Source organism: Equus quagga, chromosome 21, assembly GCF_021613505.1.
Source record: "Equus quagga isolate Etosha38 chromosome 21, UCLA_HA_Equagga_1.0, whole genome shotgun sequence".
In the NCBI taxonomy this organism is placed as follows: domain Eukaryota; kingdom Metazoa; phylum Chordata; class Mammalia; order Perissodactyla; family Equidae; genus Equus; species Equus quagga.
The window spans coordinates 29,644,153-29,670,400 of record NC_060287.1 but is presented as its reverse complement, the minus strand read 5'-3'; the positions used below and the strand labels follow the sequence as shown (position 1 = coordinate 29,670,400).

The window sequence follows — 26,248 nt, the reverse complement described above, 5'->3', positions numbered from 1 at the left end:
GGGGTAGAGATGCTGACGTTTGCGCCGCGCACGACTGTGTCCGCCATGTTAGTGACTGACGCAGGCGCCATTACAGGAGAAGTCTCTGTTGAGGCGACTCTGAGCTTAAGTTGCCAGTCTCCAACGGTGTTTGGGGGTGCTTAAGAGGCTTTCTTTAGCCACCGAGCGCCTGAGATTAAATGCCACGAGGAAAGGGAACAAGAAGGGCAACATGATGTTTGACACGGGCGCCCCCCCCCCCCCACATTCCCGGGCGGCGCCAAGTTGAGTTTCAGCGGGGACTAGCGTCCGGGAAAACATTCATCAGCGCCTGCCCCCACTGTGGTGCTAGCACGAAGAACACGCTGTCGCCCCATCTCTCTCCCAGGGCATCCTATAGTCGGCCCCCTTTCTTTTTTTTAAGCCACAGGCGGGCGGTCCTGAGCGACCTGGGTTCAGAGCCTGGTGCATTCTAGTCTCGTCAGGAGCCAGGCGCGTCACGAGACTTGGACGCGCTGGCTGCTCGGTTCCGCCTCGTTAGGCACACACAAGCGGCTGAACGTGGAGTTAGCCTTTGGGCGCTACCCCTCCTCCCTGCTTAGGAGGCTCTCGGGGGGAACAGGGACGCTCCGTGGGCCTGCCCCTCTGTGTGCCATGAGGAACGCGCCTCGCTCCGGAGGAGACTCAGGCCGCGCCCGGGGCGGGACGGGGGCGCGCTCAGCCCCGCGCAGCACGGACACGGGCCGCGCCGACCAATGGGGAGGCGAAGCCCCCGCGGGGCGGGCGGGGAGCGCGGGCGCCGGAGCCGCGCGGCGACATCCGGCGCGGCCACGCGAGGGGGGTCAGTCCGACCTGCGAGACTGCCTTGTGTCGGTGCGTAAGCCCCCTCCGCTTTTCAGTCCATTTATGCTTTGGTCGGGGGATTTCACGTCAGGTGTTGACTGGAACTGTAGGACCTGGTTTGGCTGTCGGAATTTCCGTCTTATTTTGAAATGCCGTGGGTCGGGGGTGACCATGTGCTCTTCACTTCTGCAGACAGGTTTCCATTGGCTCTATCACTATCCCTGCTTTCTAAGATGTCGGGGCATTTTTGCATCTCTAGGCTTTTTTTAGGTCGCAAACGTAAATTGCATATGTTCTCGTTATGCACCCATTGCCTCTTGCAGATTATTTACTCCACTTTTGTCATTGGTTTCTACTTTATATCATTCCCACCAAATCCTTTGAAATGGCTTCAGCTGGGTCTCTTATTCTCGTGATAAGTTACCCACCTAGGTGACTGAGGCCTAAGAAGGTTAATTGAGTCCGTCAAGGTATTCCAGCTAACGGGACAGAGTCTCAGCCCAAACCAAGGCACTCTGACTGGAGCCGAGGCCTCCTCCCCGCTCCAGGGGTAGATTCCTTCCAGCTACGTCCTCATGCTATTCCAGTGATCCACTGTAGTGACCAGGACGGTCTCTGTCCCTGCTCCTCCTGTTCAAACTGAACGTAGTGTTTTAACCCTAGATTCAAACGTGTATTTCAGATATTTCAACACACGTGGCAAATCTGTTTGCCATTAAACTAAAATAGCTTTTCCCTCTCTAAGAGGATAATATTGCATTTTTTTTCTTCCTCAAATTTTCAATGATCGCCGTCTCAATTGTTAGAATATCTGAAGCAAGAGTGCATCCATTGGAACCCAGGCTCCACCCCCTCTTAGCTGTGTGACGTCCAGCAAGTTACTTAACCTAACTGGACCTCAGTTTCTTATCTGTAAAGTGGGGATGGCAGTGGTATCTAGCTCATAGATTTCTTATGAAGATTAAATGAGGTAATTCATGAAAAGCATTTAGAATAGCATCTGGCACAAAGTAAGTACTCAAAAAATGTTAGTTTATTTTATCAGGGTAGGTTTTTCTTTAAATGTGTAATCCTAGCATCTCGCAAGAAGTTACCGATTTCAGTTTTCTTTCTCCTGTTATCAGTCTGCCTTCTACGTAATTAAATGTCTTCTGAAAATTAGTAAATTAATGTGATGAATTATCCATTCCTGGCTTTTTTTTTCCCCTGTTAGAACTACTTTCTGTCCCTAAAGTACTATAATTTAGGTAAAAGTAATAAAATATAACAAGTTAGGACTTACTGTTGCTAAGTGTCAGAAGTTGCACTAATTGTTTATAAATGTCATTTCAGTTAGTCTTTTCATAGCCTCCTAAGGCAAGTTCTCTTCCATATTTTAAAATGTGAAGAAATTGAATTACGGATAGTAAGAGCCTAGCCAAGGTCACACGGCTAACTTGAGTTGAGAGATAGCTGTTGTGCTCATCCAGCCCAGAATCAAGTGCCAGAACTAAAGTGAGACAAGTTCAAATTTGATTTTTGCCTTCTCTACCAATTTTCTAACATGTGGCCCGAACTCTTTAAATCAGGGGTCAGCAAACTATGGCCCTTGTGCCAAATCCTTCCTGCCACCTGTTTTGGTACAGCCCACCAAATAGGAATAGTTTTCATATCATTAAATGGTTGGGAAAAAAAATAAAATAAAAGGAAGAATGATGTTTTTCACACATGAAAATCATATGAAATTCAAATTGCAGTGTCCATAAATAAAGTTTTACTGAAACAGCCATGCTTATTCTTTACAAACCTCTGGTAGCTTCCTGTTGCTTGTGGCAGAGATAGGCAGACTATGACGTACACACCACTGCCTGTTTATACTGGACATGACCACATTCATCCACTTACGTGTTGTCTACGGCTGCTTTCGTGTTACAGCGACAGAGTTCAGTAGTGGCAACAGAGACTCTCTGGCCCTCAAAGATGAAAATATTTACCATCTAGCCCTTTATAGCCCCCAGTCTTAAATATTTCTTCCAAGTTATGATAACTTTAAAGTGTATTATAGATCTCAGGATTTCAAAACAGTTATTTCAAATTTGAGGTCTAAATTTAAAACATCAGGACTCATTTTTAACTGAGGCTTGATGCTTAGTAAATCTTCTAAAAGAGAAACCCAAAGAAGGGTGAATATTCATAGTTTTTTCTTTTTTTTAACAGGTAAAGAGCTAAGTCACTGTTTCACTCCTTAACCTAGCTGTCTAGGCCAGTCTGCCTCATTGTTAAAATACCTCCCTAGGGGTCAGCCAGGTGGCACAGCGGTTAAGTGTGCACATTCTGCTTCTCGGCAGCCCGGGGTTCACCAGTTCGGATCCCAGGTGCAGACATGGCACCACTTGGCATGCCATGCTGTGGTAGACGTCTCACTTATAAAGTAAAGGAAGATGGGCATGGATGTTAGCTCAGGGCCAGTCTTCCTCAGTAAAAAGAGGAGGATTGGCAGTAGTTAGCTCAGGGCTAATCTTCCTCAAAAAAAAAAAAAAAGAAGTACCTCCCTAAACCTTAGGAGTACTGTCATGTTTCTCAAATTATGAATCCTAACTTTTCACAAATGAATTATTGGAATAAAATGTCACTTGTATAATTACAAATGACTACTTAAACCATATTTATAAATTGTGATTTCTAAAGTATGTGCATTCTAAAATATCAACTGTGGTTTTCTTTCTGCAGCTTCCATTTTCCTTTTGAATTCCTGCTTTGCAGACAGCAATGGCAGCCCGAGTACTAGTAATTGGCAATGGAGGAAGGGAACATACGCTGGCCTGGAAACTTGCACAGTCTAGTCATGTCAAACAAGTGTTGGTTGCTCCAGGAAATGCAGGCACTGCCTGCTCTGAAAAGATATCAAATACTGGTAATTATGTTTTAAAGTGGGGAGTAATAGTTAATAATTGTAAATGATAAACTGTCAACTACATCTCTTCTTTATAAGGTCAATTGCTATTCACATTTGAATACTTTTTTAACCTTAACATTTATGTGGTAATTTGAATACTTGGCATATGTTGTAAATTTAAGGTATCCTATTCAAAATGTGGCAACTCCTTGTCTTAAATTGTTTTAAACCTTATAAAACACATCCATTGAAAAAGTCACAAGTGTCTAATATAGGTTAAAGACATTTGTATGTATATTTTTGGAAATGAGAAGTTAGGCAGTGCTATTAAATATAAGTTTTGCCAATTCTAACTCCATAATAGATCTTAACACTTATCTCTTCCACTAGTAAAAATAAAGAAATGAGCAGGTCATATGCTATATTAAACTCTTCAGTGGCTTCTCATAGTACTTAGAATAAAACTCAAACTCCTTAACATGCCTTCCAGAGCCCTTTGTGATCTGGCTTCTGCCTGCCTTTCCAGCCTGATCTTATATATAATCCATTATTTTCTTTCCACTTTCCACTCCTCTATCCATACAGTCCTGCCAATTTCCCAAACACCACTCACTTGGACTTTGTATGTGTTCCCACCCCTAGCATGACTGGCTCCTTATCATTCAGGTTTCAACTTATACGTTACCTTCTCAAAGAGGTCTTTCCTAAAGTTTCTGAGTAAAGCATGTCCACTTCCATTTCATTTGTCTTCAATCATGAACCGTCTGTATTTATTTTTACTTTTCTGTGTCTGTCTCCTGTCTTTTTCGCCCCCAGAATGTACGCTACATGAGGGCAAGGGACTCATCTGAGATTTTTTTTTTTTTTTTAGGATTTTTTTTTTTTTTCCTTTTTCTCCCCAAAGCCCCCCAGTACATAGTTGTATATTCTTCGTTGTGGGGTCCTTCTAGTTGTGGCATGTGGGACACTGCCTCAGTTGGTTTGATGAGCAGTGCCATGTCCGTGCCCAGGATTCGAACCAATGAAACACTGGGCCGCCTGCAGTGGAGCGCGCGAACTTAACCACTCGGCCACGGGGCCAGCTCCAAGGGACTCATCTGTATGCACCATGCCGAGTACCCTGTGTGGCACATAATATTTTTGGGGAGAAGAACGTAGACCCAACAAGGGGTCACAAACTAGGAGAAGATAATTGTGTACATAGGGCTAAAAATAATAAGAAAAAGATAAATAAAATATCTACTTCCCTGGGCTCTTAGCTCTGTGGGTGAGATACCGTGTTTGTTTATTGAAGAACTGGCACATTTTATCTAGATACAATTGATGTCGTGCATGCCAGCCCATGAAAATCTCCCAAGATTGTCATGAGACTGCTACCACTTATAGCAACAGAGGTTAGGTGTGTCCTCTTCCTCGTGCCACTCTCTGCTGTGCTGAGGTAGTTGGCTCTGCTCAGCCCAGTTGTGTTTGCAGCTATTAACCCAGAGTGCATGGTACCCCATCCTTGTCCCACTCAGGCAGTTACTGTAGATTGAGAACTCAGTCCTTTCTAGGCTTGTCATCTGCACGTCACAGATATCATGCATGTGCAGAGTAACGTGATATGCAGAGTAATATGTGAGACTTCAGCCAACTTAAGGGTGGTGGTCCAGATACAGTGAAGCAGGAGAGCACCTATAGAACCAAGCTGTGCTTAGGATATGGTTGATCCTATTGCTAGTTACTTAGAACTCCATCAAGAAAGAAAATTTACCTGGCTTGTAGGTTGGAGAAGTGAGCTTGGTCTTAAAATCATCATTCAGTTCTTAGCTTGAACATCTCTGCACGAAGTGACCCTTCCTGACCAGAAAAAGCCTCCTGGTTCACCTCATATTAAATCTGTTCACACTTGGTATTTTTTTGCTTGTATATTTATTACCCAACATTCCCATAGGGGAATATGAGTATCCTAAGTGTGAGGACCCTGCTTTTTAACATCTTAACCCCAGTGCCTAGGACACTATCTAGCACATAGTGTTTCTCAGTAAGTCTTGAGAGAATGATGTTGAAAGACCAGTTTCTGAGTACATTTAGTGATGCACTTTTGTCTGCTATGCAATCAACACTAGTGACATAGACACCGTACTTGAGAAAATACTTTATAGCTCTTTTGGAAGCTTACTGGTATTTTCATCTAACTGGCTACAGTGATAGCAGAGAACTGAGTTGGTTAGCCTAATGCACTCTGCTCTGAATTTCTCATGGTGAAACCATCATCTCTACCAATAAAAGAAAACAACAGTTAACAGGCATACCAAAGTATGGTACTTAGTTTTCAGCATGACACTTAGTTAAACGAAAAATGTTTCTGTAAGTGAGGTGAGTTTTCTTTTTTCTGTTCACTAGCCGTCTCCATGAGTGATCACGCTGCCCTTGCTCAGTTCTGCAAAGATGAGAAAATTGAATTCGTAGTTGTTGGACCAGAGGCACCTCTGGCTGCAGGTAAAGTTCATTTCTGTTTATTGTTACGGTATATGCAGTGCCAACAAGAGTTTAGAGATCATCTAATCTAATTCATTTTACAGGTGAGGATTTCTAATATAATAGGGTTTGAAAAAGAGCTTTCACTGTCTTGAAATTTATGGGTCCTGGATTTCTTTTCCCAAGTATCAGCAATGTGATGAATCAGACAGAAAATTTGCAGCCGTGGGAAACATTTTATATGTTTTTATTCTGCTCTAGTGTCTATTTAATAATCCATGTATTTTAATATAACAAATAACTTTTGCTGGATTTGAATCATATTTTAGTAGCATTTTTATATCCTGTAGACAGCATGAAAAACAACTTCTCTGCCACCAGTCACCTGCCTGATCTCAGTGTACATTTAGTCTGATCCTAATTCTTCTTCCAGTTTGAAAAGTCCCTGCAGAAATCTTGGCTCACCTAAGGCTGCTTGTTTCCATCAATAGGAATTGTTGGGAACCTGACGTCTGCAGGAGTGCGATGCTTTGGTCCCACAGCAGAAGCAGCTCAGTTAGAGTCGAGCAAAAGATTTGCCAAAGAATTTATGGACCGACATGGAATCCCAACTGCACAGTGGAGAGCTTTCACCAAACCTGAAGAGGCCTGCAGCTTCATCATGAGGTAGATAGAAGACTGCCTGTGGAGAGCAGTTGTTTTGTTATGATCTTAAATATATAGGTCAAGGGGCCTGCCCTGTGGCCGAGTAAAGTTCACACACACTGCTTCACCAGCCCAGGGCTTCACTGGTTCAGATGCTGAGCACAGACCTAGCACCACTCATCAAGCCATGCTGAGGCGGTGTCCCACATAGCACAACCGGAAGGACCTACAAGTAGAATATGCAATTATGTACTGGGGGCTTTAAAAGGGGAAAAAAAAAAGAAGACTGGCAACAGATGTTAGCTCAGGGCCAATCTTTGGGAAAAAAAAATATATATCTATAGGTCACTTTTATGTCATGAGTTTATAATAAGATAATTATGGGAAAAAATTCATAACTATGTAGATCGCCTTTTTCCAACATCAATTCTATGCATATGGGATTCTATGCATATATAATTCTACAATCTTATGGCCTTGCAGAAAGATGAATTTTTTAATATTTATTAGTGAATGGTTTCTAGACATTTGGTTCTGCAATCATGTGCTCTTTTCACAGCCAAATTGACAAACACAGTGACATCTTACAACATAAAGGACAATTGATTTTTTTTTCCCATAAATAATTAACCAGAGTGAAGAATCATCACTGGGCCCTCTCGCACCACTACTCAATTCTAAGTCTTAAAGTTAAACATCATTTGTTCTCTGTTATATGGAAAACATTGAGCAGTTAATGAATGTTAGTAGACAATGTACCTTTGCCTGTTTTTGTTGACACTTCTCCCTGTTACCTGGTATGTTTTCCTTTTAGTTGAGTCTATTTCATTCTTTATTCGTTCTTCATCCTACAGGGTTTTTTAGACTCTAAATATTATTATTTCCCAGTAGCCAGATGCCTTGGGTAACTAACAATTTTGTCACTTACTTGGGTAAGTCTCCTTCCAGATCTCCAGTCCCAGTCAACAGAAGAAACTCCCAGCAACAGTTTCTTGTGTGTACTTTGAGAAATGGTCTGTGTGTCCATGTTTGTATTGGTCTTAGACAGCCACATCTTCTACTTGAAATAGAGCACGATTCCCTGCTTTGTATCTTAAAGATCATTCCACATTCACGCTCTTCAGCTGCTTTATTCCTCCAAAAATTTTGCCTATCTGATCTCATGATAAGTGAAAAAAGTAAAATTATATGTACCATATGATCACAACTATAAATACGTAAGAAAAAAATCCTGGCGGGAATTACATCAAAATGGATTTAGTATGATCAGTAATTTTTTTCTTTCTGCTTTTCAGTTGTTGCTTTAGCATATCATTACAAAATCCCAAAGCGTTTTAAACCTTTAAATTACAAGGTTTTAGTGGATGTTGAAGATTGCTCTGTCTTCACAGTGCAGACTTCCCTGCTTTGGTTGTGAAGGCCAGTGGGCTTGCCGCCGGGAAAGGAGTGATTGTTGCAGGGAGCAAAGAAGAGGCCTGCAGAGCTGTCCAGGAAATCATGCAGGTAGGTGGCATCCTCTGAAGAAGTGTACAGTTTTCTAGTCACACTGGATACTCCTTAAGTTTACAAAATGTTCCTCAAGATAAGGAAAATATGTCTGCCAAACACACCAGTAAGTGATTTTTCATAATACTATGTAGTATAATTCATCTCTATATGAGGGGTATTACAGATCCGCACTGATGGCTAAACCATGATTCTATTATTTGGCAGTAAATTCTAGCATCCTTTCTTGTCTGCTAATGAAAGGTAGAAAATCCTCAGACTATAGAACATGTAAATAAATTCTCAACCATCCATAAGGACAAAAGTATTTGTCCTTTGCGTCCCAAGTCTAAGAAAAGTAAAACAATGGATTAATATATTTTTCTTTTCTTTCATGATCCATCTTGGTTGTTGTGGGTTCCCTCCCTTGTAGAAATCTATTTTCACAGACATTCTTTAGTATAATTATTGTAGGCAAACATATATAATTATAATCAAAAATAAGAATTAAATGGTAGTGATGAAAACATCTGTTTTTCCCTTACTTTATTTGAAACTGGAAAGCCAGCACCAGGAGAGTGTTAGTGATGTGTTCATTTCATCTGTACCAGTGCTAGCTCCACATCATTGCCACTTTAAAAATAGGGAACATTCATATGTTCCTTTGAGGCTTTCAGAACAAGAAAGGGAAATGACAGGACTAGTGCCATGGTCCATAATACAAGTGGTAGAAAATGACAACAGCCAGTTAAAAGCTTACAAGTTACCTCTTTTTTTTTTTAAACTCTGCAATAAGGATAAAGCTTTTGGAGCAGCTGGAGAAACAATTGTCGTTGAAGAACTTCTTGAGGGAGAAGAGGTGTCTGTACGTATATTCATCTTTTTGGCTTTTATAGAGTATAAGAAGCTGTGTTATCTGACCTATGAGTCCCAAAAAGACTTGATTTACCCTGGTTGCTCCCTCTAAAAGCATAAACCCATCAATTACAAAGGCATTTGTATACGTTTAGTATTTGGGATGCAAATGAAAAAAGAATTTATCCTCTTTCAGTCATCCCCAGTATCTCAATAGGGGATTTGGACTTATATCACAAATTATTTAAAGGGGGCAAAGGTTGAAATATTTTATGTTAAGAGTAGCTTGAGTTTTTTCCTAACCTGGCTCAGAAATTACAGATCCCTCAGAAATTGAGCATACGAGATCTTCTGATTCTTGATGAAGGTAGCTTAGGGTTATTTATGTTTCAATTCATTTTACTTTAAAAAACAAAACTTTTCCTCTGGGAAGAGTTAAGATACCTGTTATGGTTCTCCTTATTAAATTATTATCTTTACTTTTCTGGCAGTTGAAGTAAGTGGACTGTTTTGTTTTCTCTGCAGTGTCTGTGCTTCACTGATGGAAGGACTGTGGCCCCCATGCCGCCAGCACAGGACCATAAGCGACTGCTCGAGGGAGATTGCGGCCCCAACACAGGGGGAATGGGAGCCTACTGCCCAGCACCTCAGGTACTTCTCAGGGGCTCAGCTGAAGGTCGGCAGTAATTGTTAGGTCTTCTCAAAGAACCCTTAAACGACGCTCTTCTGTTTTGTTTTTATCTGTAACTGATACTACTGATCAGCAACTTGGTTTTCCTATTAAATGAAAAGGATATCTTCTAGTCTCACTCTGAAACTAACCTTTTCTAAAAGCTTTTGAAGAACTAACTTGAGTGCGGATTCAACAGATCCTTCTAGCCCCTCCTCTCCATATCCTATTTAACCCATGGGAGCCAATTATAGTCCAGAATTTTTATTCACCTTTGGATATACAGGGCCCAGCACATGAGTGCTCAGTAAGAGAGAGAGAGTGTGTGTGTGTTGAACTGAGAACCAAGCCTGACCATATTTGTTCTCTGGTCTTTCTACTTCATAATGGATCAGTAAAGTATATTTCCAAACAATTTCTGGATAATTTTTATAAGAAATCTGTGTTGACTGTTATAAGTAGATTAGCACTTCAGAACTCACTCATTCTTTTCGCTGATGATAGTCATAATCATTGTGCTAATAATATAGTGCCTTTTAGATACTTTTCTTGATTAAAAGATTGAAAACCAAACAGAATTTACCTTAGACTTTGTAAGTATTAAAACTACCATTTGATAAAAGTGATTTTGGTATAAACTATCTCTAATTCTTAACAACTAAATTTATAAACTCTGAGATTCTTAAGTTTATAGGCTATGAAATATGCATAGAATATACTGGAAGGATACAAAGAACCCTCAAGATGGGAGAGGACTATTTCTTTTTTATTGTTTCAGGAAACTAAAAATAGTTTCTAGTGAGCTTCAAGCATATGTCTGAAAATCTATAGGTTTAATAGTAAAAGGTGATTTAGCAGTCACTGAGTCCTGAAATGGTGGCTGACATTGATCAATAAATACCTAATCCAGTCTGCCTATGATAATTTTTACCTCTCAGAGGTCTTCTTTCCTATTTTATAAGAATAAGGCTGAATACCTACTTAATAAGGTCAATGTGAGGATTTTAAAAGTATATGAATTACAGTGCTCAGCCCATCTCAGGTAGTAAATACATGATAGTTTTCATTGTCCCCTTTCATTGTCTCATGTGGTACTACTTACAAGATAGTTTTTTAAAATGCTAATTACATCTAAATATTTCTGTCTGTTCCCCAGGTTTCTAAGGATTTGTTGCTAAAAATTAAAAACATCATTCTTCAGAAGACGGTGGAAGGCATGCAGCAGGAGGGTATGCCATACACAGGTAAGCACATTGGTGTTGTTGGGACATTGTTTGTAGAGCAACTTTACACCTTTGACAGAACTTCCCCATTTTGTCTTTTTCACCACCTTTTAATTGACCACTGTTGTAACATTTGTTGTGGTTATTGCAAAACTTCGAGTATTAGAAATTTGTGTTCTAGTTTTCATAGTCACAAAACAATGTCGTCATTGTACATTTTTTTCTTCTTTTTTTAATGAAGGTGTTCTCTATGCTGGTATAATGCTAACCAAGGATGGCCCAAAAGTTCTGGAGTTTAATTGCCGCTTTGGTGATCCAGAGTGCCAAGTGGGTAATCATTAAAGATAATATGAAGTATTACTTTGTAGAAGATATGTGTTGTTTTAATCGCAGGATTTATCAGCCTTGAAATAATTACCTTTGAGAAATATATACACATTCTGCTAGTATCCCAGTGAGTAAAATGTCTAAGGAAAACTAAAATTTCCCTGAATTGCCGTGTCGATTATGTTTTTCCAGGTGATCCTCCCACTTCTTAAAAGTGACCTTTATGAAGTGATTCAGTCTACCTTAGACGGCCTGCTCTGCACATCTCCTCCTGTTTGGCTTGAAAACCACACCGCCGTAACTGTTGTCATGGCAAGTAAAGGTTATCCAGGAGACTATACCAAGGGTGTGGAGATAACAGGTGAATATCAGACAACGGAAGGTTGAATTACAATAGGACGAGTGAGCAGCACCACAGTCGGCCTCCCTCCCGTGCTATGCTATGCTCCTTTTAAGGGCGTAAGGCCATCACAAACCTTTCAGGGCTTCTTAACATAACCATGTTGCTTGTTGGATATGGGTGTTCAAATATCCAAAATTATTGGATTTAAAGAACTGCCATCCATTTCCCTTGCTGCATGAGGAAGACTTACATGGGCCTCGCCAAGTTTCCAGAGTATCACCCTGTGCTGCCTTTCCCTTCCACCGTCCGAGAGCCAGGAAGATAATGGAAATATATGAGAGTTAGAGGAACCTTAGTCTAAACTACGTCAGTGAGATGAGTTTCAGAGTCATGATCTCTGAATGATCACAGATGGACACCCCAATTTGCAGTGTACCCCATGCTCACTTGGATGGTAGAATTAAAACAGTTTCAAAAGTATAGCCTTCTCTTTTGTTTCTCTTTACAGGAGATGAGCCATCTAGTTAAATGATGTTAAATAAAACAGTATTAAAATGCCAGATAAGTTCCAGTGTTAAAAGACCTCTATGATCCCTCACAGACTGTGGTTTGGCCTCCCTCAGTACCCCAACAATGTGTGTGGGTACCTAAGACTGAGTGCCCCTATGTTATAAAAACTTAGGGAAGACATATAGTAACAAATTACCGAATATGATGCTAAAGAGAAATGGAGATGGAAAAGGACAAACTGGGGATAGAAGAATGATTTTTTTAAAAATTAGGAAGTTATCTTGGTCATTTTAGAATATATGGTTTACTAATATTTTAAATGTAAAATTATATATGAGAGCTTAAAAATAATTCAAAAGAAAATGAAGCCAGGGATTTTAGACTGAGTCTGAAACCTAAGTTAAATCAAATTTGCCTTAAAATTTTACATTGTTACATTAGACACAAGACTAAGAATATGTTTTACGTTGCAGGGATCCTATTGATTATTTTAAAAAGAAAGAAAGAAAACCACTTTACTTAGATGGCTATGATAAAGAAAAATTCCTTTACTTTTAAATAAAAAATGTGATCAAATGTGGGATTTTTTCCTTGATGTTCAGGTTTTATTCCTGTTTTTTGGTCAGTTTCTTGTCAGGAGAAAATAATTTTGTACTTCCAAGTCCCAAACTTTTCAGGCCTTAGCTTCTTTTTTCTTTCTCCTTCATTTAAACAATAGTTCTTACATGAGATTTATGATAACAGAAGATTTTAGGAATACGCTTGTTACCCTAGAGCACAACAGACTGTTCTTAGAAGAAAGGGTCTGTTTACTATTATATTGCATTAATTCCTTCCTGAGAGGAATCTTGTGAAGAGTCATTTAAGTGAAATAATGATTTTATTTAAAAAAATTCTGGAAATTATTAATCACTTTACAAGTGCAGAATATTGATATTGGAGGGCTGGCCCCGTGGCCGAGCGGTTAAGTTCGCGCGCTCCGCTGCAGGCGGCCCAGTGTTTCGTTGGTTCGAATCCTGGGCGCGGACATGACACTGCTCATCAGACCACGCTGAGGCAGCATCCCACATGCCACAGCTAGAAGGACCCACAACGAAGAATATACAACTATGCACCGGGGGGCTTTGGGGAGAAAAAGGAAAAAAATTTAAAAAAAAAAAAAAAAAAGAATATTGATATTGGAAATAACGTGTCAAATATGCTCTCTTTCAGGGTTTCCTGAGGCTCAAGCTTTAGGACTGCAGGTGTTCCAAGCAGGCACTGCCCTGAAAGACGGCAGAGTGGTGACTAACGGGGGTAGAGTCCTTTCCGTAACAGCCATCCGGGAAAATCTCATCTCGGCCCTTGAAGAAGCCAAGAAAGGACTAGCTGCTATCAAGTTTGAGGGAGCCATTTACAGGAAGGACATCGGCTTCCGTGCCATAGCTTTCCTCCAGCAGCCCAGGTAAATTTCTTACGGTGCAGCTGCAGAACTGGCATAAATGGCTATGCAGAAAGTTCCATTAACCCTGTCCTAAGGCTTTCTATACTCTCTTCTCTCTGTGGGACTGACCTGATTGTGATTTGCATTTAGTTTGCATCAAAACTAGTTACAACAGTATTCAAATGAAAGGGAAAAAACTTTATGATAGCTCCTTATGTTTGAAAAGTTTAGTAAAATCACAGTGATAGTAAGGATTTTTTCACATTGTGCACTTTAAATATATACAATCATTTGTCAATTATTCATCAATAAAGATGGGAGGAAAGGATTTTTATTCCGTGAGTTATATATTTAAATATTACTGTTGTATTTATAGCTTAGTTCCTTCAAGGTGAAAATATTGGTCATCTAACTTTCCAACTTAATTCAATTATACCGTAAATTTTGACAGTCTCATTTTGTCACTGTATTTATATCTATTACTGAAATGTATTTTTTGACCCTTTATTGATTATGTATTGGCATGTGCAACTATTCTTTTGTAAAATCAATAAACTATTAATTGCAAATGTGGATGTTTTTATTTCTTCAGTACATATCACAGTTAGTATTGTTCAATGAGTTCATCTATGAGAAATAAATATGTTTTAGGACAAAAATGAGAAATTTTTAGCAACTTGATTCAAGCTATACTGTTACTGATAGGCAAATTCTTATTAAATACTGAAATTTTTTTAGAATTAACAACATTAAAATACTGCACCAAAAATTTATTTTTCATTTTAAAATCTCTAGATTCCACTGAAATAACCTATTTCAAGGGACTACAATCTTAATACTAGTCTAAGTTCTTTAAATTAAAGATGAAGAAAATGAGAGGCCACAATGCCAGCTACTATTGAGAAAAGGTTTTTTTTAAACCAGTAGAACTTCGTTTCCTATCTGAGTATGACCCTGGACTGCTAATTTTGTTGGAGTTAACTGCCAAAACTCTCAACTCTGTACTCTGACACCTTATTTCTAACAAAACTAAATATTCTTGTCTCATTGCATCCCACTAAGCCACAGTTCTCATTTTTGTAAGGCAAGACTACTGAATTCACAGTGCCATTCACAAACTTGATCTCTAAATGTACTGCTCCAACATTTGGGCCCTATAGAGGGAAATGACGCGCTGAATGTCATTGTCTGGTTTTGCTTTTTTCGTAGTTTTTTTTATCTTGTTTTTTTACGGTCTTCAGCGATAAGGAAACTCATACAATTCTCTATTATTGCATTAAGAGCTCAGTTTCATTATTTAGAGATTGCTTTGTAGAGTTCTTTTAATCCTAATTTTCACTTTTTGACTCAGTTTTGGCACTCCTTTCCTTCCCATATCAAAATTGAGCAGAGAAAAGTTATGGCAAAATATCACTATATTTAGTTGCCTGTGAGAAATACTTCTAGAAGAAATAGTTAAGTTAGAGAAGTAGTTCTCAATAGTGATGATACAATTGAATCAACTGGGGAGGTTGGTTAAACACCTTTCAATTCCCAGGGCCTACCCTAGACCAGTTAAAATCTATGGATGGAGCCCAGTACCTTAAGGGATATGAAAATCACTAGGGATATCTTCTACTTTAATTAATATTTTAAGAGTAAAATAATTTTCCTTGGCATTTAGGTGGTGTCTTAGGTTTTCATTTATTTATTTATTTAGGGGCCTGACTTACAAGGAATCTGGGGTAGACATTGCAGCTGGAAATATGCTGGTCCAGAAAATCAAACCTTTAGCAAAAGCCACCTCCAGACCAGGTAAGTCAGATCCTGTCCTTTGCTAATTTGTTAACTTTGACAAACATTGAATTGATTGGGGCTTTGTAGTTTACTGAGGAAAATGTTCCAAGTTAATGCCAGCTTGCTATAAGTCTTGCCCTACTTAAGCCAAACCCATAGTCTTCTGCTTTCTTGTCTCTAATATTAAGAAAAGCATTTCTTATCCATGGTGTTAAATTCAAAAGGATATGTCTGCCCCTTTAATGACTTTCTTGATCAATTCATTGAGTATGCGGTGTGTGTCTCCCATTGGCAGGAAAGGCGTCTCTTGTTTTAGCTATTCTTATGAAGAAGGGGTTTGTATATTCACGTTTAGCTAATGTATCGAAATGCAACAAGTAATTAATTTCCTCTCCAACAGGCTGTGACGTTGATCTTGGAGGTTTTGCTGGTCTTTTTGATTTGAAAGCAGCCGGTTTCAAAGATCCTCTTCTGGCCTGTGGAACAGATGGCGTTGGAACTAAACTGAAGGTAATCAGACACCTATGTGAATAAAGGCCTTTTGTAAAAGATAAGGGAGAATTTACTGTATATCAAATACGTATTTTTCCTCTCTTGACATGTATGCACTAAAGAGAACCACACCAAATAACCATATAACATGGCTAAAATATCTACATGTTTCTGACAACATGATATTATTGAGGCTAAATATGGATAGAAGGGTTATTTTAGGAGATAAAAGGGATACTTTTGGACCAAGTGGCTTATCAGAATTTAGTGTTCTTTTGTCTTTAGGTGTTCAGAGCAGCTAGCCAAAAGTCGGTGATATTTGTTAGCCTCCATTACAAATTGAGGAGATTTAATTTGGAGCTGTTTCTCTTATGTGGATATTTATATTTTTTTCTCTAGATCGCCCAGCAGTGCAATAAACACGACACCATTGGTCAGGATTTGGTCGCCATGTGTGTAAATGATATTCTGGCACAAGGAGCAGAGCCTCTCTTCTTCCTCGATTACTTTTCCTGTGGAAAACTTGACCTCCACATGACCGAAGCTGTTGTTGCTGGAATCGCAGAAGCTTGTGGAAAAGCTGGATGTGCTCTCCTTGGTATGATCATCTATTTTAATCATGCGTCCTTCTTCTGGCTGTATTTCAGCCCTATTTATAAACATGATCGGTATCACTATAGCTAACAAGAGAAGCCGTATATCACAAGATGAGACAAATAAAATATAGATAATACTACCTGAAGAAAACTTAGACCTCGGTGCCCTCAGACGCCTCCTCAAGGGTTTGTCCCCCAGTCTCATACTCCCACACTGTCAGCCAGGCCTTATCTTCCTCGCCAGTCTTTGCCACCGTGTCCATCCTCGTCTTTCTCGATGGCCTCCAGACAGACAGGGTAGGGGTTATTTTCTCCTTACTGGCCCTGCAGCAGAGTCAGAAGAGTCCCGGCATTCTAAATCTTAACTTAAGCCTTATTTTCCCACAGAAGTGAAGCTAAGAATAAACTGTACCCAAGATTTATAGAAATATTGCTAATATATATATGAGAGTTTTGAGCAAAGTGAATTTGTAGGCTGACCAAGGAACAAAACTACCTCTTTTATGTTGTCTTTGTGGACAAGTCTGTCCCAAAAGCCAAAATTGCCTTCAACCATCTTTTAGAATAGTTCCTAATTTGGAGTCTGCCTGCCTAGACTCTGTCTTTACGTGATTTAATCGTAAAGTAAACTGTGGTGTACTTTGCAGGCCAGGCATTTGGAGTTAGGCAAGCCTAATTAAATCACTTCCGTAAGCCTGTACTGTCATCTGGAAGGTAGAGTCATCGGAAAGATCGAATACAGGTGAAAGCAGTTCTCAAACTAAACTGCTATGGAAATGACATATTCAACTGAGCATTCATCCCGAGAAAGTAAGGATGTTTGGAGGCTGCACTCACCCTTGTGGAAATTAGTGCTGTTTCCCTGGAAATCATGCTTGGTTGAAAGTTGTGCGAGGCACCTAACAGAGTACATTTTATTGCATATTTGCGGAATATAGCCACATGTTTAATTGTTCATATGAAGAGTGGCTCAGACTACTGCCTAGACAGGTTTATAAATATTGTGTGATTTCTTTGCTCTTCTTTTATCTTCCTGCCAGGAGGTGAAACAGCAGAAATGCCTGACATGTATCCTCCTGGAGAGTACGACCTAGCCGGTTTTGCCGTCGGCGCCATGGAGCGGGATCAGAAACTCCCTCACCTGGAAAGAATCGCTGAAGGGGATGTTGTTATCGGAATAGCTTCATCTGGTCTTCATAGCAATGGATTTAGCCTCGTGAGGAAAATTGTAGCGAAATCTTCCCTCCAGTACTCCTCTCCAGCACCTGATGGCTGTGGGGAGCAGACCTTAGGTAAATGCACTCACATTTAAACTCCTGCTTAGAAATGTCTGAGCAACCAGTTAGTGCGGTTAGTCTCTCGTTGTTTAAAGTTAGAATGGGATAAATCACATTATCCTGTTACAGAATTGTTTTTTATATATGCTTTGGTTTTATATTTATAGGCTAAGTTTCTGTCATCTCTTTCCACTATACAGGAGACTTACTTCTAACTCCAACCAGAATCTACAGCCATTCACTGTTACCTGTCCTACGTTCAGGACACGTCAAGGCTTTTGCCCATATTACTGGTGGAGGATTGCTAGAAAACATCCCCAGAGTCCTCCCTCAGAAATTTGGGGTGGATTTAGGTAAGATTGATAACAGGAACTTTTGCTCAGAAAACCATTAGGAGAAAAACTCTGTGTGTAGTTGGTGCACATATGATTGTATATGGAAAATTCTTAATCATTGGGGTTTCTTGGGGAAAAAAATAGGACTGGCTTTTTTCTACCTCATTTTGCTTTATTAGCCATGTTTATAAGGCATAAAATCCTCTCATGTAATACTTTTGTAACATGGATTGTTATAAGCAGATCCTCTAAGGGGGTTGGTACTCTCGAGCTCTGTCAAGACAGAACCAGGCTCATGCCAGGAAGGGAAGGGGTAGCTATTAGATAGTCCATGCAGGAGATAAAGAGGACCCAAACCAAGGCATGGAGAAGGGAGGCAGATTGGAGAGTTATTTTGTGCTTGAAAAGAGGAAGAAGTCCCAAGTTTCTAGTTAAGCAGGTGAATAGATGGTAACGTGCATAACACAGGAGGATGAATAGGTCTGGAAGAGGAAGTGGGAATACAGTGTTTTAAATCTTCAGTGTGTTTACTGCAAGGTGTCTGTGAGCAGAAGTTGAGGCTGAAGATAAGTTGGGTGCAAAGAGTAATGGTCATAGCCAAGAGAGTGGAGGGGACCACAAGGTTGTTCCTCAGTGCTCTGTTCACTGTAAAGGTTGGCAGAGGTAGAAACTGAAAAAGAACGGTCAGAAGCAGGGAGTAAACCATGTAAAAGAATCATCAACCCCGTGGGAGGATTTGAACGTGATGCTGGTCCCCAGTATCAGGCGCAGCATACAGATCTAAGATGAGGACCAGAAATAGGACAGTATACTTCAGAGTTAGCTCAGAAAGCAGCTTGGTGAGGGTAGACACCACCCACAAGATTATTGTGGGGGGAATGAGTGACAGAGATGTACAGACAGTGAGTGGAGATTGTCGTTTCAAGAAACTTACTGGTAAAAAGGAAGGGGGAGTAATAACTTATGCTCATGGCAAAAGTGAGGGGCAAGGTTTTCCCTCCCTATTTTTACAAGGTGAGGAAACAAAGTCAGAGAAACTGCTCCATCTATGGTAGACAACTAATATACATTGGTTTGAGGGTGTAGAAACTGAAGAAGTTCACATAAAATAATGCTTTTTCCCAGTGAAGGAAGAAGGGAGTAGTGAGATGAGCAGACCTGGAATGGGGGCTTGAGGAGAGGAGGAAATAATAAAGCAGTCAAGGTCAGAAACAAGGATGAGACAGCAAGCAGCACTCAAGGTGAAGTTGAAGCTGGTTGTGTAATTTTTCTTCCAAAGTAAGAGCATGTTTAGGGCCGGCCCAGTGGCACAGCAGTTAAGTTCTCACATTCCTCTTCAGCGGCCCAGGGTTCGCCAGTTCAGATCCCAGGTGCAGACCTACACACTGCTTGTCAAGCCATGCTCTGGCAGGCGTCCCACATATAAAGTAGAGGAAGATGGGCACGGATGTTAGCTGAGGGCTAATCTTCCTCAAAAAAAAAAAAAAAAAAGAGCATGGGTAGTCTTGAAACAAGAACAGAAAAAAATAGATTGATTGGGTTGATCCAGTTGGGCTGGGCAGGTGGAGGGGTCAGTCATGGGGTGAAGCAGCTGTGGACGGCAGGTGAGTGGAAATGCTGAGCTAACTCTGGAGTCAGAGTATGTGAAGCTAGGAGAGAATCTGAAGAGTCAGAAATAGGTTGTGTAGAAGTGAGGACACAGGCAAAGTGAGCTAGGAGAGTCGTCAAATGGAGTTTCAGCCGGGACAGGCAGACGGGTTGAATGGAATCCCTTCACTGGCATAGTCAGGAGTTGGAGGGAACATAGGAGGATTAAATTAGTAGGTTAAGACATTCCTAGGATGGAAATGCTTTCCATCGAGCATAAACAACCTTAAGGAAGTATTCATCCTCCTCTTCAAGTCATTAAAAACAGTGGCATGCCGATGAATGGGGAAAGGAGGCAGGGCTGGTTTGTGCGTGTGCCAGTTTCCATGATGTGAGTACACCCATCCTGGCCAGTTTTTAAATGGCTGTTTTTAACAGCCTCTACGAGCCGGCTCTAGCACAGCACTAGTTAAAAATAACATAATGGTCACCACATCAGGGGCCGGCCTGGTGGCGCAGCGGTTAAGTTCGCACGTTCCACTTCTCGGCAGCCCGGGGTTTGCTGGTTCGGATCCTGGGTGTGGACATGGCACCGCTTGGCATGCCATGCTGTGGTAGGCGTCCCACATATAAAGTAGAGGAAGATGGGCACGGATGTTAGCTCAGGGCCAGTCTTCCTCAGCAAAAAGAGGAGGATTGGCGGCAGTTAGTTCAGGGCTAGTCTTCCTCAAAAAAAAAAGAAGGAAAAAAAACTGGTCACCACATCAGGAAATCGAGAGTTGATACGGCCTGTTCCTCAAAGCCAGTATGTTTTGAGTTACGCAAGTCTGTATCCCGCTAAAAAGGGAAGTCACTTGCATCAGCCTCTGAGGTTCCTCCCAGGAATCATACTTTGACAACAGATTTAAGTAAGGAATTTTCAGCATTTAAGTTACAACTTGTTATATTATTCATGAGGTCCTTGGTCATTTGTAGAAACTAGGCACTTAGCCTGTCAGTCTTTTTTCCCGTAAATAAATCCTTTAAATCTTTTTGTTAAAATGAGGTCATAGTTCGGTAATCTGTTTATCCTGCCATTTAATATATCATCAACATCTGCCTGTCTTAATAACATCATTTTTGATAAAGAGTATTCCCCTTTTTTATGGATATACCACTATTTGGTTTTATGTTGCTGTTGACTTGATTAATAGAATAGTGAACATCATAGTAGCTAAATCTTTTGAGCTCAGCTTTTGAGAATATGCATTTCCCAGCTAGTAGAAATGGAATTGAATCTGATAGGGGAGAAGATTCATAGACAACTATGTACTGGGGCTTTAGGGAGAGGAAAAAAAGGGGAAGATTGGCAACAGATGTTAGATCAGAGCAGAGCTTTCCCAGCAAAAAAAAAAATACTAGTGCTGGTTGTAATTTCCATCGCTTTGTGTTTGTGCATGCTTTTACTTCACGTGAGCTGATAAGTCAATCAAACAACTCTTACCTATTTTCAGATGCCCAGACCTGGAGGATCCCCAGGATCTTCTCGTGGTTACAGCAGGAAGGACACCTCTCTGAAGAAGAGATGGCCAGAACATTTAACTGTGGGATTGGCGCTGCCCTTATAGTATCAAAGGATGTGACAAAGCAGGTTCTGAGGGATATTCAGCAGCACAAGGAAGAGGCCTGGGTGATTGGCAGCGTAGTTGCGTGTTCTGAAGGTAATCTCTCTTATTTAGTTGCTCTTAGGTATATAATCTTAAATATAACTGTGCCCTGCCTCACAAGCTCTCTGCCTGCCTTTTATTCCAGCTGTTGCTATGGCAACTATCTTTACACAGCTGTAACATGACAACACCCACACCAGTGACGCCACCTAACTCTTCATTCCTGCCTCAGGGCTCTGACATGTCTATATAGCAGTCATACGTGCACAGCTACACCCTGCAGGATAACCCTTGACCAGTGGGGTGAGGGCTAGTGCATAAGTTCTCACTTTAGGGACAGAGAAGGGATCGGTTCTGAGGCACACTCTGTATGGCTCCTTTGAGAGCCCCAGTAGAATCAAGCCCCGGTTGCCCACAGTGGTGACCAGTTTAATAACACACTGTTATATTGGCTCTCCTATATTGCTCTCCCCAGATCCTCACTGTGGTTCCTTGGATCACGTTGCAAAGTAATCTCCCCACACCCACAGCCTTCTCTCAGGCTCTGCTTTGTGCTTCAGCTCAATTCAAGGAGCAGAGAGCAAGCACCGAAGAAATACAGTGTATTGCTCAGGACTCTGTTAGAAGTGCTAGAAATTGGCAGAGTGGCAGAAAACACACCCAGATTAGCTAATAGATGTCAGGGCTTGTTGATTTTGTCTGTATTTGCCCTTCATTCCTTTATTGTGTAGGTGTCATTTTCAGGCAAGTTCTCCAAATACCGGAAAGATGTCTTGAGCCCATATCCTTCAGCTTGCATTGCAATAAGAAAAAGAGGCCCTCTCTTTCTCAACATCCTATATCAAATCTTCGAACGGGCTTGCTTGGGTCACATGCCTACCCTTGAGGCCAGGAGGTCATAGCGTTATCACAGATGGAAGATTTGGAGGAGTGGGGACAGAACACTGGCAGACAGTAATATATCCACTGTATGCTTAGATAGAGTGATGTGCTATAGCTTTTAGTCGAAGTAGGTAATATTTGTTCCCTTTCAGGAAGTTTTTATGAAATGTTTAGTAATGTTAAGTAATACAGACCTATTATTTGTTTTAGTCTTTGCATATCATTTTCAGAATAAAATACAGTAGTCTAAAATTTGCATAAACTTTTACTTTTCTTTCTGTTATTACTGTTAATTCACAATTGTTCTTTACTTATTTATTGGGTGTGTTTGAAATGAAGGTTCTCCTCGTGTGAAAGTCAAGCATCTGATTGAAACCATGCAAATAAATGGATCGATGTTGGCAAATGGTGCCCTGAAAAATCATTTCTCTGTCCAACCAAAAAAGGCAAGAGTGGCTGTCTTAATATCTGGAACAGGTGAGATGTGGCTTCCTCTTTACTATAGGGCTGAAGCAATGCTCTTCTCTTCCTCCTCCCACGCAAAACCACCTCCTTCAGGTTGTGAGAACGCTGTCAGCAGAGCGGGGTGGGGCAGGGGGTCATTAAGGAGCGTTATCTTTTCTGCTTCCTCAGTCTTTCTACTTTTCTCAGGCATTTGAGACAGCTCCTAAAGGAAAAGTACAGGGTGTCAGGAAGATGATTGAAGAAGAAATCAGAAAAGATAGAAAGCAAGGAAAATCCAGCTTCCTTTGTATCATAGCTTTGTAGTTGAAAAGTCTTACAATAGTTGAGGCTTTTTAAAATTGTTAATAGTAATAACAATACAAGATTTATGTTTGACTTTTGTGGATAGAGGGGTACAGTAATAAGAGCATTGTGTCCTCTCAGATGGATATAGCATGATTTTTTCCACTATTGGAGCATTGCTATGAACATTCTTGTAAATATACAATAGGTTCTTAAGCGCATATCTGATTATTTCCTTAGGATACATTCTCAGAAGTGTAATTGCTTTACAAGTCCATTTTAAAGTCTCAATATACTTTAGGCCCAAGTCAGTGATAAAGCAAAAAAACTAGTGTAGGGGCCATGGTGGTTTATTCTTCCTGAGAGGGTTGATCTTTCTTTGAAAATCATGTTACACCGTTTCTACTGCTGTTATTTTATAGGAGCAATTACATATCCTAGAACCAAGTATGTTTTCATAAGCTACTAATCCATTACCCTAAGAGGAAGAGAATTTAAAAGCTTCACATATTTTTGCCAATCTTTTTGAAGACATTTATTTGGAAATCTTGACCATATTTCTCTTTTTAAGAAATGTGAGCTCACTTGTGTTTTTCTGTCTTTTTCAGGATCAAACCTCCAAGCTCTCATAGACAGTACTCGAGAGCCAAGTAGCTCTGCACACATTGTTGTTGTTATCTCCAACAAAGCTGCAGTGGCTGGATTAGATAAAGCGGAAAGAGCTGGAATTCCCACGAGAGTAAGTTACTTTGAAAAGTACCTTTCCTGCAGGCTGTATTTAAACCATAATCTGCCCTCTCAGTACCTGGGGCTGGGGGCACTTGTTCTTTGGAGTGCTGTATTTTGGGTGGATGCTGGGCTTGCCCTTCTACTTCATCCTGTCCATTCCTTTATTCTTCATAACAGTTGTGTCTTCAGGTGGAAGGGAAGTATGGTCTATGGTTTTAAATTATTTTTGCTAATTTGTTGAAAAAGATTATACTTACCTTTTTCTCTTCCAGGTAATTAATCATAAATTATACAAAAGTCGTGTAGAATTTGACACTGCAATTGACCAAGTCCTTGAAGAGTTCTCCACCAGCCTAGTCTGTCTTGCAGGATTCATGAGAATTTTATCTGGCCCCTTTGTCCGAAAGTGGAATGGTAAGCAAAAATTGTTTGACACCACATTGAGAAATCAACTGAAAATGGACTACAGGCTGGTTAACTGCCAAACAGTCCCAATCGTGAAATGTTTACCATGCTATTTTATTTTGACACAGGTCATAATTTAATTTCCTTTGCCTTAGCCCAAGAATGACCCAATGGTGATTTATTCTCCTGCTGTCTGTATCAGTTTTCTTTGGCCTGCTGTAATTAATCACGTTTTCTAATATAGCTGAGGCTTATTTCACATTACTGCAAAGATAATATTTCATCTTCTGAATAAATATTCAGAAGAGACTTTTTTTACTTGTTTAGAAGCAAGAGAAAGTGATTCTCTGTATCCCAAAATGAAGAGTCCATCGTCTCCTTAGGAAGTGTAGACCATTGCCAGAAGATGGCAGAAAACGGCATTGTTGCCAGAAAACATAATACTTTGCATTATTGCCTTTTCCACAAAAGTTTTGACTGCATCCTATTGTGCTTTTTTTGTGTACACATTTGGGCAATAAATCCATTTTCTCTCCAAAGAGTTTATGTTTTCTTAAGAGAATACACTTGTGGTGTATTATAAAAGCAGCACTGCCTTTGGTGACATAAGGCACAGAACTAACTAATCCAGCATCTGGCTGGTGGACATGCCACTCAGTGGTTGAGAGGCAAGCACGCGATACAAGAACCTCCTGTGTCTTTCTAATAGCATGTGCCAGCAATAAGCTGAGTTTTCTTCAAGAGCCCTGTGATCCAGATTAGACACCCCATCCCCTCACCCCCATCCAACTTTCAGTCACTGTAGGCCTATTCAGAGTCCCTCAGCGTGTCTTCAGCTGTGCAAGGCAGGAACTTGCTGCCCCCAGGGCCTCCTTGGATGAACTTGTATTTCCCTTTACCTCATTTCTGTCTTGGACAAGAAAACACCCATCCCAGAGAAATCCTGCTTCTGTTGACTCCTGATTCTAGACAGGAAAGCATATATTCCTTTGACAGAATACGTAGGACTTTTAAATTCTGACCACTGTGTTTTCATTAATTTCCAGGGAAAATGCTCAACATACACCCATCCTTGCTCCCCTCTTTTAAGGGTTCAAATGCCCATGAGCAAGTCCTGGACGCTGGAGTCACAGTCACTGGGTGCACCGTGCACTTTGTAGCTGTGAGTATGTCTCTTTCTACCAAAATATTATTAGTGTTTAGATGTAAATTTTACTGGCTAGAAGGTAATGTTCAAAACGTTTGCTTCCTTTTCCAGGAAGATGTAGATGCTGGACAAATTATTTTACAAGAAGCTGTTCCAGTGAAGAGGGGTGACACTGTTGCAACTCTGTCTGAAAGAGTGAAATTGGCAGAACATAAAATATTTCCCGCAGCCCTCCAGCTGGTGGCCAGTGGAACCATACAACTTGGGGAAAATGGCAAGATCTGTTGGGTCAAAGAGGAATGAACCTCCTAATTCAGGAATGGAGTCAATTTTGAAAGAAGTCTGGCTGTTTGCATGGTGGCTTTTTGTTATGGACCTGGCCCCAAAGAAAAACTGATAGAAAAGAGGACCTCACCCTTACCTCTTTGGCCATTTTTTAATGAACAGAGATTCATTAAAAACAACTGGTACAGCATATCTAAGACATAGGTGTATTGTCTCCAGTAGTCTTTCAGGTTTACCTGTTTAGGACCTTCTTCTTCAGAATCAGGCTAGTCATTCAGAGTTCCTCTCACTTTCAGCCAACTAAAATACCAAAATTCTTAGTCTTTCTTATCCTCTATTTGTGACCAATATCACTTCCATTTTTTTTTAAGTTAACTGTTCTCTACTCTTTGAAACGTTAACCAAGTCCAGTAAGTTAGTATCTCTTCCCCATATTGTATATCTGTGCTGATTTGAATTGAGACTTACCTAATTATTCTGATCATAATTTAGTGTCATAAAATTTCTGGGTGGCTCCCATTTCTGAGGGATAGTTTCCTTTGTGCTTTGAAATATCATTAACATTCCTCTAATTATGGACAGTTTCTATAGTGCCTAGATTTTAGCTTCACAGTTATTCTATGGATTATAAACATCCATACCTATATAAATCACTAAAGGGTTAAAGGAAGAGTTTCGGTGGCTTCTAGATTCAAACATAGGACTT

At 40.4% G+C, this 26,248-nt stretch overlaps 1 protein-coding gene across 1 annotated transcript; it reads left to right on the top strand.

Moving 5' to 3' along the window:
* Positions 1-606: 606 nt before the first annotated feature.
* Positions 607-25,741, top strand: LOC124231270 (trifunctional purine biosynthetic protein adenosine-3-like). The gene is made up of 22 exons (XM_046647959.1): positions 607-852; positions 3,532-3,715; positions 6,083-6,178; positions 6,649-6,823; positions 8,194-8,305; positions 9,084-9,152; positions 9,668-9,793; positions 10,969-11,056; positions 11,277-11,362; positions 11,555-11,723; positions 13,428-13,659; positions 15,338-15,432; positions 15,815-15,924; positions 16,306-16,504; positions 17,543-17,794; positions 17,980-18,132; positions 21,195-21,401; positions 22,569-22,706; positions 23,585-23,715; positions 23,978-24,119; positions 25,157-25,272; positions 25,369-25,741. Exons 2-22 carry the CDS (start codon positions 3,571-3,573, stop codon positions 25,558-25,560), a joined length of 3,033 nt encoding a protein of 1,010 aa, XP_046503915.1. The 5' UTR covers positions 607-852; positions 3,532-3,570; the 3' UTR covers positions 25,561-25,741.
* Positions 25,742-26,248: the final 507 nt, after the last annotated feature.